Raw genomic sequence first — 12,984 nt, 5'->3', positions numbered from 1 at the left:
AAGGAGATTGAAGTAAATATTAAAATTACAATACTCAAGCATATATTAACTAATTGAAACATGCAATAAGAATTACAAAAACAATGCTAATTATGTGTGCTGCCTGTAAGAACCTTCTGCATCAAATTCTTTAGCCATCCTAAGAGCTCTTGAAGAAGTAACATCAGATGCCTGAGCAGCTGCTATAATAACCATCAGTATTGCGTCATTTCGTGCAGCATAATCACCAACCTAAAAGGGCATATATTTGAACAAGGCATAATCTTTGCCATTTTGTTTACGTGCCAAAAACCACAATTGCTACTTACTACTGACTCATCCATGGACCGCTGATCTAATCCAGGCAGATCGATCAATTTCAACGGAGGAGCTGGTAAAATCAAACATGTTAACTCATAAAGTAAAAAAATAACTAGTCACTAAGGCACATCAAAATATGCTGCAGAGGAGAATCATAGAAAAAAATGCCCATGAAAACAATTGATATTTGAGTGATTGCATTAAATAAGAAATCTATGTGGCCAACTCTTAATGGTGGGGAGACCTGGCTTGTTGTTGTAGTGGTTGATTGCATAACAAAGACTTACTTCTAAAATGCAAGAGCAGTATCTTATGCAATTGGAAATTCATCTCATCATGTCCGCAAATGAAAAATAGGTCACCAACAGCATAATATAGAAACAAAATTGTCAGAAAAAATAAAACAATTTACTTTAAATTTAGTTCAAATACGCAAAGTCCTCTGCATGTGAAACTACATCTCAGCAGAACTTATAGAGGAGTTATAAGTGTTGGTACAGTTTACACTAACGGTCTAAATCAGGTTTTGATGAATGACAAGTGAGTTAAGTTAGGTGTTTTGTGATCTAATTGCGTTACCAAGTGTGCAGGAATTTACAAGCCCGAAGGATCGGACACCAGGTTAAAATCCAGTTAGGTCCGCGGGACTGAATAGCTGGTCCGAAGTCTAGATAGGTCAACGGGCTGACTGGATATCTGATAGAAAGTCCGGTTAGATCCGTGGGACAGGACAACCGGCAGAAGTCTAGTTGGGTCTGTGAACCGGACAACTAGCATAAAGACCTGGTGGGTCAAGAGGCAAGTCAACAGCAAGTTGGTAAGTTAAGGTATTGGCGTAGCAGGGCCGGTAAGAGGGCGCAGCGTCTGTTAAAAAATACAAAACCTTTCTCTGTTTTTCCAACTAAGATTAGTAGCACTATCACAATAATTATAAACTCAAATGAACAACTAATACAATTAAAAGAGGCTAACAGGTTTAACTTGGTTACAATCTAGGTGGTTGTTAATCAACGGTGGTTGCAAAGCTCCACTAGAAATTTCTCCTTCGTGTAGGCAGAGAAGCCTCTTACAATCTATGAAAAGCTCAGAAAAGACTAGGAAATTGATTATAGTAGTTCTTGTTCTATTTCCTACCTCAGGGGCTTTTTTATAGCTCCTGGAAATCCTATCTGTAGTTTGAGGGTGCCTTCAAGGTCGATGGAGGGTGCCTCCAGCAAGGCAGCAGCGGATAAACTATTATCCGCTGCCAACGACTACTTTGGCTAGGTCGAGGGCGCCCTCCATAGCCATGGAGGGCGCCTCCCTTGCTTATGGAGGGCGCTCTCCATGCTTATGGAGGGCGCCCTCCATGCTTATGAAGGGCGCCCTCCATGCTTATGAAGGGCGCCCTCCGTCTGAAGATGGCAGAGGCGCATGGGGCGCCTCGGAGGCGCCTTCAACCTCTGTTGAGGGCACCTCCAGCAGGTTTGCTCAGCTCCTTTTGCTCTCCCGCTGCTCCGATCGCCTGGGTGATTGCAGCCAACCGAAATAGGGCTCGCCTGAACCCAATTTCCGGCCTTCTCCTTGAGCAGGCTTTTGCTCCAGCTTCTCGTCCCTCGAATGTCACGTACGTTCTTCTCATCCATCGGTGTAATCTTCCGCAGCCCTTTTGTCCGTCGGATGCACTGAGCTCATCGACTCCCTTCCTGTGTCATCATTCTCGCTAGCTGCTTCTTCTGCTCGACTTCTTGTGCTCCTAAGCTCCTGCACATTTAGACACAGGGATCAAAACCAAATAGGACCTAACCGAACTTGGTTGATCACATCAAAACAATCATGGAGTTCAACATAAGGTAAGTCACTAGAAGAGAGTGACGAAGTGAGGACGCGTCCCAGGTTGAGGGACAGTAAGCGTCGGTCCAGTTTAGGTCAATTTTGAATTCCTAAACTGAGACCTTGACTAGCTCCTGGTCTTAGGAGGGCAGGAACTAATTACTACTCTTTATTATAACTGTGCTAACTTTGTTTTGTAGGGTAGATGTTTTAGTTTTGAACTAACACATTTTGCAGGACAAAAGGAGCACAAAAGCCTTCGGGTGAACAACACCCGAAGGCGCCTTCAAGTATTGGAAGGCGCCTTCGAACTGTTCATGGAAAACACCTTCAATGGTTATAGAAGGCACCTTCCGGAGGATAAAAGTTGACCGATTCGGCGATAGCTTCAGTAAGTTTCGAGATCAGATTTGACCCATTGGAGGCGCCTTCAATGCTTATGGAAGGCGCCTTCCATGCCCTATTTAAGGCAGTCTCGACCAAGCTTCATTCAATAAGTCATATACGAGCTACTATGCGTTAATTCGAGGTTCCGATTGCTCCGACTTCCTGCTGCGAATCTGCTGCAAAGTTGCTACGACTCTGTTGCAAAGCTGTTGCACCCGACGACTGCTTCGAGGACTTCCAATTGCGGCCGACAGACTGACACCAACACACAAGCACTCTCACATCGATCCCTACGTGCCGGTAACAAAGTTACTCTGTACTTAATTACTAAAAAAGAAAAATGTAGCGTGTTACATTTAGCCTAATTTCTTTGAACTCGATTCTCTCTTCCGGAGGTACCGGAAGAGGTATTTTAGTGGATTACCCATCGATAGATCTGCTGGACCTGGCTCTTGGAGTAGGAGTTGTCGAAAGCTCCGAACCAAGAAAAGCTCTTGTGTTCGTATTGTTTTCGTGTATCTATTCTCTTATTCTGCTGCATTCATACTTTGATTTCAAAACCGAAAAGAATGAGATTTTAAAAATCACATGATTCACCCCCCTCTCACGTGTGACTCGATCTAACAAGTGGTATCAGAGTAAGTTCTGCTCTGAATTGGTGCAACCACCAATCAAGCCGGGGAAATTATTTTTTTATTTTGGTTTTTCGCATTTGAATTGGTAACGCTTTACCTATTCAAATAATTTTTTTCTCGTTAGGTTTTTTACTCAAAGTTGGTGCAACACTACTTGAGTTCTTCGGTTATTTTTTTAACTTATTTCTCAAACTTTGCTAATCCAAGACCGAGTCTTAGTACCCTCTTTTAGTCTCCTTTTTCAGTCACAATGACCCAACTTGAATGATACAATACCGTTCGTCCTCCCCTTTTCAAAGGAGATGACTTCCCCTACTGGAAGAGGTGAATAGAGGTGTGCCTGAAGACTGACTTCGACCAAAGGTTCAGCATCACCAAAGGATACAAGGCGCCCGTCGACAACGCCGGAATTCCAATGAATCCGAAAAATTGGCATCCGGAAATGAAGAAGAAGGCCCATATCAACTTCAAGGCCCCCAACACAATCCCGTACGAATTAACAAAGGAGGAGCTGAACCGCATCGGCCCACACGAAAATGCAAAGGAGCTATAGGACAAACTAATAGAACTACACGAGGGAACCAGTGACACAAAGGTAACTAAAAGAGACCTGTACTTAAATAAATTATTTAATATAAAAAAACAGGAAGGAGAATCTGCTTTGCACGCGAGAATAAAAGATATCCTCAATGGGCTCCACACAATCAGACATCAGACGGAGAACTGAGACTTGATAAGGTATGTCTTAAATGCCTTCCCTCGAAATGCACTGTAGGCATCCATCGTGGATGCATATAAAATTTCGAGGAATTTATCTAAACTAAAATTAGACGAACTTTTTTATGAATTAGAGCTATACGAATAGACTAACGCCAAATCTGAGAAAGGTATTGCTCTTATTGCAGGAACGTCAAAAGAAAAATCCAGAACTAAGTCAGAACCTGGAGTCGAATCTGATCCAGACTCAAACGATGAAAAATACCTGGTGAACCTGGCAAGAAAAATATTCACCAAGAGAAAGAAGAACTTCACTAAAAACGACCTGCAGAAGATCAACTCCACTTCTAACTCGAACAATAAGTCAAACATCACATGCTTTGGATGCAACAAGAAGGGGCACTACAAGATTGACTGCACGAATCTCAAAAAGAAGAAAGCCCTTAAGGCAACTTGGGATGAATCGTCCGCAGAGGAATCAGACAAAGACGAACCAAGGCACACCAACTAACTCGCACTAATGGCGTACGGACCAGAATCGAAAAGCGAATTGGAAGATGGGCCCGAACCCAAATTGAGCCACGAGTTCGCATTTGTTTTCGAAGGTTCCGATGAGGTACAATCTACTTTAAGCAAACGGTTTTTTAAAATTATTGCGTGCTTACATAACAAATTGGCTGCATCTGAAGATCAAATAGATGAACTAATCAAAGAAACTAAAATACTTAATAATCAACTAAATTCAGGCTCAACAACTGAGCCATTTCAAACTGAAATCCCAATTCAAGTTGCAAAACTTGAAAAGGACAATTCCAAATTGAATGGCGAAGTAGTTGAACTAAAAGAACTACTCGAGAAATTCATAACTAGATCCAAGTACCTTGACATGATATTTGGATTACAAAGAGCTGTGTACAACAAGTCCGAACTCGAATATAAGTCCAGCTAAACCAACAAAACCTTTATATCTCTGGTCAATAAAAATAAAAATCAAATCAAGGCTTGGGTTCTAAAAGCGTGCCTAACCACGCAAGTAAGACTTAATCAATATTATGCCCCTAAAAACAAAATTCACTATATAAATCAAAATAAATCAAATAACTCACTATCAACCTTCAAAATTAAACCTTCAATAAATTCAAACCAAAGGAATAAAATAAAATTAAATCAACCTAAATTAAGTAGAACCAAAATTAACCTAAACTCCAATAATAACCAAGTGTATTATAATTATAAAAATTGACACAAACCTAAAACTTAAACCTAGCTCAAAATTCAGGGGGAGGCTCCAAATTAGCTGACACCTCCTAAATAATAGTTTACCCGGCTGGATAATTAGGACTAAGTTAAATAGGGACAAAAGATTAACTTGATAAACGGTACTGGAGAAGTTTTGGATGATAGTAGGTTAGGGAAGCTTTATCTATGCATGTCTAGGAAGATATGACTTCGACGTGGTGCATTTGGTTGAGTGGAACTAACTGAAGCTACCTCTTACTAATCCTAACTGATTTGACCAAAGTTTTGTACTAAGTTCAGTGGATAGGACTATTTAAAATTTTTTGAAGGTATGGTTACTCTAATGATGTCCAAGTGACTCACCATAGCCCAGAAGTTTATTCGAATGTCTATTTGTTGAACCCAAAACTAAACTTGAATCTAACACAAAGTTAAACCAAACCTTAAAATTCAACCTAACTCATCTTATAAAATTATAGGATTCCCTGATTGAAAACATAAATTGGGCGAGATGACTAAGGATTTAAATTCAAATTCAAACTAAACTTAAAATTCAAATTCAAATTAACTTAAAATTAAATTTAAAATAAATTAAATTGAAATGAAATTAAAATAAATTAAATTAAAATTAAAATTAAATTAAAACTTAAAACTTAAGTTTAAATTAAGACTTAAAATTAAATTAAAATTTAAAACTTAAATTAAAAATAATAATAATAAAATTAAAAATCAAATTAAAAATTATACTTAAAAGCTTAATCCTTGATTTAGTTAATAAATGACTCCTACCTTTTGTAGGAAACCAGGTGGATATTAGACAGTGGTTGTTCCAGATAGATGACTGTGGATCACACCAAGTTTACTCAACTAACATGCAAAAGCTTATGAACAATTGTCTTTGAAAACAAGGGCAAACTCAAGGTAATTGGGATAGGTAATATCGAACTCAAAACTGACTTTATTGTAAAAAAAGTGTTACCTGTTGATAATTTCAAATACAATCTACTTAGCATTAGTTAGTTGTGTGATTCTGGATATAAGGTTAGGTTCCTATCTTCTGAATGCTTAATTAAACACATAGATAATCCTAACATAAATCTCAAAGGGTTTAGAAAGGACAACATCTATGCAATTAACCTAATCATCTTTTCACTTAAGTGTCACTTGACCCAAAAGGAAGAAATTTGGTTATGACATAGAAGAATGTCCTATACAAACTTTAGAAACATAACAAAATTAAATAGTTTATTTAGAGGCTTACCAAAATTACCTAACTTAGACTCAACAATTTGTAATGTTTGTCAACAAGGAAAGCAAACCAAATCAACTCACAAATCAACTAATCAAACTCAAACAAATTCCATACTAGAATTGTTGCACCTGGATCTATTTGACTCCCACAGAATCAAATCAATAAATGGGAGTCTCTATTGCCTAGTAATAATAGATGATTACTCAAGATTCACCTAGGTAAAATTCTTAAAAAAATAAAGATGAAACTTTTGAAGTCTTCAGTAACTTTTGCAAACAAACTGAAAATGGAAAAGATCAAAAAATTAAACAAATTAGAAGTGATAACGGAGGTGAGTTTAAAAATCACAACCTTAATCTATTTTGCTTTGAAAATGGTTATCATCACGAATTTTCCTGCCCTAAAACATCCCAATAAAATAGAATAGTGGAAAGAAAGAATAGAACCCTACTTGAAGCCTCCAGGACAATAAAAAAAAAAAGCCAGCCCGGCGCACGAAGTTCCCGCCATGCAGGGTCCAGGGAAGAATCCATTATACGCAGCCTTACCCTGCTTTTTGCAAGAGGCTGTTTCTAGGATTCGAACCAGTGACCTTTTGGTCACATGGCAACAACTTTACCGTTGCGCTAGGACAATGCTAAACGAATATCAACTTTTAAAATATTTTTGGACAGAAGCTGTTAGTACAGTCTGCTTCGTACAAAACAGAATCACAATAAATAAAAATAATAATAAGACTTCATTTGAACTCTATTATAATAAGATACTCAATATCAAATATTTTAAAGTATTCGGATGCCCAGTCAAATCATTAAGTGATCCAGATTGAATCTTAGCTATGTAAAGGAATTGACCCAATTTGAAAGAAATGAAGTTTGGGATCTAGTTCCACTTCCGGAACATAAAAAATTAATAGAAACAAAATGGATTTTTAGAAACAAATTAAACGAAAAAGGGGAAGTTATTAGAAACAAAGCTAGATTAGTAGCAAAAGACTTTAGTCAAGTTGAGGGACTTGACTACGATGAAACCTATGCTTCGGTCGCTAGACTTGAATCAATTAGAATGTTATTAAGCTATGCAGCCCATAAGGGTTTCAAATTATATCAAATGGATGTTAAATCAGCCTTTCTAAATGGACTGATTAAGGAAGAGGTATATGTAGGTCAACCCCAGGGTTTGAAAACCTAAAACACTCTAACTATGTCTTTAGACTAAAAAAGCCCTTTATGGCCTAAAACAAGCTCCTAGAGCTTGGTAAGAAAGGTTGACCACATAATCTTAAAAAAAAATATTCAAACAAGGTCAAGTAGACCCAACACTATTTGTCAAAACAGTCAATCAAGATTTCTTTACATCTCAAATCTACGTAGATGATATAATATTCGGGTCAACTAATTCAAAACTCCTATAAAAATTTATAACATTGATGGAAAAAGAATTCAAAATGAGTCTAGTAGGACAACTAACATTTTTCCTAGTCTACAAATCAAACAAACAAATGAAGGAAATTACGTTTATCAACAAAAATATACACTTGAACTACTTAAAAAATTTGGTATGGAAAACTCCAAGGAAAGTAAAACTCCAATGGCCACCAATATAACCCTAGACCGTGATCCAAATGGAAAACCTATAGACCTCAAATATTACAGAAGTGTCATAGGAAGCCTACTGTACCTAACTGCCCATCAACCTGACATTCTATTTGCAGTTAGTATGTGTGCGAAGTACCAAACATGTGCCAAGGAGTCACACTTGGCCAATGTTAAAAGAATTTTTAGATACTTAAAAGGAACGTCCAACATAGGTATGTGGTACCCTAGAATGACGAATTTTGAACTTATAGGGTTCTCTGACTTAGATTATACCGGCTGTAAATTAGATAGAAAAAGTACAAGTGGTGGTTGTCAACTACTTGGACCATCACTTGTCAGCTGGTTTAGTAGAAAGCAACACTGTGTCGCTTTATCTACTACTGAAGCAGAATATATAGCAATAGGAGAATGTGCTACACAACTATTATGGATGATGCACACTCTAAAAGATTTCAATCTAAACCTTAAAAAAACAAAAGAACTAATTGATAATATAGCTTAATCAACTTAACAAAAAATCCAGTGCATCATCCAAAAATTAAACATCACTTTATTAGGGATCATGTAACTAAAGGCGACATTGAACTCAGTTATATTGAGTCCAAGTCAAACTTAGCCGACATATTTACCAAACCTCTCCCTGAAAATGAATTTAGCAATTTGCGTCGATAATTAGGAATGTGCTTCATAGACTAGGCTTGCTGTTTTCAAAACACTTTTCTAATGATTTGCAAATTCTAGGAAAATTTCTTACTTATATATTTTTTTTAAAAAAATATTCCTATCTCCTTAGAGTTTCAAAATTGATTTTAGCCTTAGACTAGATCAAATCCATAGAAAGCATGATCTTATAGATCTAGGACTTGAGCATCTCACAAACACATTAGGTTTACCTTGATTGTGTATTCACAAACTTAGAACGGCGTGAGATGCGTAGGTCCTTTGCTTGGACTTAAGATGCTTATATCTGTGCATCAACACAAGTTTGGGCGAGAAATACCAAATTACAGTAATCAGGTTAAGTAATCCAATCATAGTTAAATACTAACTGGACACATATACTTAACTTGACTAACCAAGTGAACACTGTTATCCTCTAATAGTTAGTTAGTAACTACTGGTTAGATGTGCAAAGACAATTTCCAGATGATTATATTTTTTTAAAATAATATTAGGTCCAGGGGAGGATATTTGAAGAATAATTTTAACTACAAAATTTTGTTTAAAAACTATGCTTAAAGTTATCTTGAAAATCTTTCTAAGTTAAGAAATTCTTGTTTAGACTATTTTGAGTTTCCTTAATATGAAATTCTTAAAAGTTTATTTAATTTTTTTTTAAAAAAAAAGGTCTGAAAAGTTATTATATTTAAAATTTACTTTGAAAATATCTTGAAAACTCTTTAAACTTTAACTTTAAAGTTGTTTTTGGAAGAGTTAGCTTTCAAAACATGTTATAAACTTTCAAATTTTACTTAAATGAATAAAATCTGATACTTCTTCAAAATATATGTTTTGAAAAATAAAAAGTCTATCTTTAAAGATATTTTGAAAAATAAATTACAAGGGTTTTGAAAATTGTTTTAAACCATACTTTGAAAGAGGTTCTTAGAACACACTTTAAAAAAGTTTTAACAAGTTTTGTACAATTCTTGCAAATGTTATCTTTTCAGTTTCACAAATTTTTTAAAAAACCTTGTTTGAAAATAATTTTACACATATTTCTAAAATTTATTTTACTTAGCAAATTCTTTTTAACTCCATTTAGAAATACCTTTGGAATGATATTACTTCCTAAAAAGTGTTTTGCAAATTTAGCGTTTCGAATAATTTATGAAAAACCTTTAACTCCTTCCCCCAATAATCCTGAAAGTTTTGTGTTACGAAACATGTCACTACTTTCCCTCATTACTTTACTTAACACAATTTTTGTCTCTGTTGATTCATTTATCTACGCATGTCTTTTGATGAATGTCAAAGGGGGAGGGTTAGGGGTTAAGTTAGAAAACAAAATAAATTCAGAATAACTTAACCTTAAAAATGATCAAGAGAACAAAACTAATTGTCTCAATTTTGTGCTTCTCTTTAAAATCATTTGTTGTTGCTTATTTTTATATATTTTTTCCTAATTTAACCCAATTTATCATTGCATCAAAAATGAGGAGATTGTTGATGCAGTTTGCATTAACGGTCTAACTCAGGTTTTGATAATGACAAGTGAGTTAAGTTAGGTGTTTTGTGATCTAATTGTGTTACAAAGTGTGCAGGAATTAACGAGTCCAAAAGACCAGACACCAGGCTGAAATCCAGCTAGGCCCGCGGGACCGGATAGCTGGTGCAAAGTCCAGATAGGTCAACGGGCCGACTGGATATTTGGCAGAAAGTCTAGTTGGGTCCGTGGGACCGGACAACCAGCAGAAGTCCAGTTGGGTCTGCGGACCAGACAACTGGCATAAAGACTTGGTGGGTCAACAACCAAGTCAACAATAAGTTGGTAAGTTAAGGTAAGTCACTGGAGGAGAGTGACTAAGTGAGGGCGCGTCCCGGGTTGAGGGACAGTAAGCGTCAGTCCAGTTTATGTCCATTTTGGATCCCTAAACTGAGATCTTGACTAGTTCCTGATCTTGGGAGGACAGGAACTAATTACTACTCTTTATTATAACTGTGTTAACTTTGTTTTGCAGGGTAGATGTTTTAATTTTGGACTAACACATTTTGCAGGACAAAGGAGTACAAAAGCTTTCGGGTGAACAGTACCCAAAGGCGCCTTCAAACATTAGAAGGAGCCTTCAAACTATTCATGGAAGGCACTTTCCAGAGGATAAAAGCTGACCGATTCGGCGATAAGCTTCAGCAAGTTTCAGGATCAAATTTGACCCATTGGAAGCGCCTTCAACACCTATGGAAGGCGTCTTCCATGCCTTATTTAATGCAATCTCGACCAAGCTTCATTCAATAACTCATATACGAGCTACTACGTGTCAATTCGAGGTTCCGATTGCTGCGACTTTCTGCTGCGAAGCTGCTGTGCCTGACGATTGCTCCAAGGACTTCTAATCGCGGCTGGTAGACCGACACCGACACACGAGCGCTCTCACATCAATCCCTAAGTGTTGGTAACGAAGTTACTTTGTACTTAATTACTGAAAAAGAGAAGTGTAGCGTGTTACACTTTGCCTAATTTCTTTGTACTCGATTCCTTCTTCCGGAGGTATCAGAAGAGGTATTTTAGTGGATTACCCATGATAGGTCTGCTGGACCTGGGTCTTGAAGTAGGAGTCGTCGAAGGCTCCGAACCAAGTATACCGCTTGTGTTCGTATTGTTTTTGTGTATCTATTATATTATTCCGCTACGTTCATACTTGATTTCAAAACCGAAAAGAACGAGATTTTAAAAACCACGTGATTCACCCCCCTCTCACGTATGACTCGATCCAACAATAAGCACTCAAAATGCACCATCATTTTACTTTCCAAGTTCTCAAATTTCCTACTTTATTAGTCATTGATGAGAGCCACACAAAACTTTCATGTCAAATCAAAGTGCAAATAAACCCAACCATTTAATGATTGATTCACCTCTTGGATTGCCACATGAAGTATAAGATCAAGTTGAAGTAGTATTCTCGATGTATAACATTTCATGAAAACAAAGGATACTAGGAAAAGAGAAAAGCAAACCTGTACAACTTCGAAGCTTCAGGTAAATCTCATCTGCCCGGTTCTTTCCTGAACTACGACTTCCAGTGCCCTTGCTCAGCCTTTCCTGAAGGGAATGTCTAAGAGCACCTACAACAGAAAGAAATACGAATAACATGAGTAAACAAGAGGAAAATACAGAAGCAAGCAAACAAAGAAGGGCACTTTGGCAGAGCTTTGAGACTCTTACTCGCAGAAACCTGCTGCGATTTGTTATCTATCTGCAACATTATTGATTTGCTGCTCAAGGATACATCTCTCACAAGATCAATTATGATCGGCGCACGAGTGGCGCCATTCTCTCCCGTCGGCTGTGACAAGGCAAAGATTGTTAAACACAATAGACGACCGAACTTACAGATCAGTTATCAGAAAAGTTCGAATTTTTGTGTACCAGAACAGGATGGCCGACCACACTATTCAAGACAGCAGATTTTCCTACTCCCTAAGATCAGCGAACGCACACTCAATTGTGTAACTTAAATCTCAATCAACAACTCAACATATTGCAAAACAAAACATGAAACGGCACGAATAGGGACACAGAGAGAGAGGCTTACGACATTTCCCAGAGCGGCGACATTAAGGAAAGTAGAGGCCCTCTTCGAGGCGGAGCCCTCGTCGATGTCCTCGTCCGCAAGAAGAGCGGCCGCCAGCATTATCGACTCCGCCAATTGCGTGAGCTCCTCTATTGCCTCCATTACAGCGGGAGAAACCGAGATCGGTTAGGATCTCAACAAGCAAGGATAGAATCCGATCTCCGACCAACAATGTACCCCCCAACCGGAGATCCAAATCTAAACAGCAGAAGAACAAATTGAAATTCGAAATCGGACGAGAAGAATGGTTCGCATTCCGTGATAGAGATCTGCGGAATCGAGAGAGACGCCTGGACAATCGGAGCTCCGGATCCTTCCTCGACGGAGGCAGAGAGCGAGAGAGACTGAGAGAGGGAGATAGGACGAGAGCAAACTCGATAACTCAAGGTTGGTGTTCAATTAAAGACGTCGTGGCGTTCTGCTCCCTATCTCCGTGACGGTAAATTTCACCCTACCAGGTACTACCCTAACCTCTCACAATGAGATGATGGGATCTACTACTTAAGTGTGGGCTCCACCACCTCATTGGAAGAGGTTGGGGCAGTACCTGTACAGATAGGATCGAATTAACCGTGACATCTTTCCGTACCTTTTAAGGCCGCGTCAGCATTGATCAAAAGGCCGTCCTTTCAAAAATCAAAATGGCATTCAAATTTTAAAAAGATGCTGTATTTTTTTTAAAAAACAAAACTCACGCTATCATTTTTCTTCTAAGTATATCCTTATCCTAATAATATTATAGTAATTAT

The 12,984-nt window shown here is 37.8% G+C and overlaps 1 protein-coding gene across 2 annotated transcripts in view; it reads right to left on the bottom strand.

Moving 5' to 3' along the window:
* The window catches only part of LOC121971773 (dynamin-2A-like), a 29,867-nt gene extending 17,225 nt beyond the window's left edge, over nucleotides 1-12,642 (bottom strand). Inside the window, exons 1-6 of one of the 2 annotated variants that reach the window (XM_042523207.1) lie at nucleotides 12,197-12,642; nucleotides 12,031-12,081; nucleotides 11,827-11,947; nucleotides 11,619-11,726; nucleotides 309-370; nucleotides 114-231 (exon numbers count right to left, since the gene is read on the bottom strand). In XM_042523207.1, the coding sequence (XP_042379141.1) occupies nucleotides 114-231; nucleotides 309-370; nucleotides 11,619-11,726; nucleotides 11,827-11,947; nucleotides 12,031-12,081; nucleotides 12,197-12,337 (601 nt within the window). In that variant the 5' untranslated portion in view covers nucleotides 12,338-12,642. The remainder of the gene's footprint in view (nucleotides 1-113; nucleotides 232-308; nucleotides 371-11,618; nucleotides 11,727-11,826; nucleotides 11,948-12,030; nucleotides 12,082-12,196) is intronic. The other variant, XM_042523206.1, reaches the window with a different exon arrangement.
* Between the last annotated feature and the right edge of the window lie 342 nt (nucleotides 12,643-12,984).

Source organism: Zingiber officinale, chromosome 4A (assembly GCF_018446385.1).
Source record: "Zingiber officinale cultivar Zhangliang chromosome 4A, Zo_v1.1, whole genome shotgun sequence".
In the NCBI taxonomy this organism is placed as follows: Eukaryota; Viridiplantae; Streptophyta; class Magnoliopsida; order Zingiberales; family Zingiberaceae; genus Zingiber; species Zingiber officinale.
Note: the sequence above shows the minus strand (reverse complement) of the source record. Positions and strands in the feature narration are given on the sequence as shown.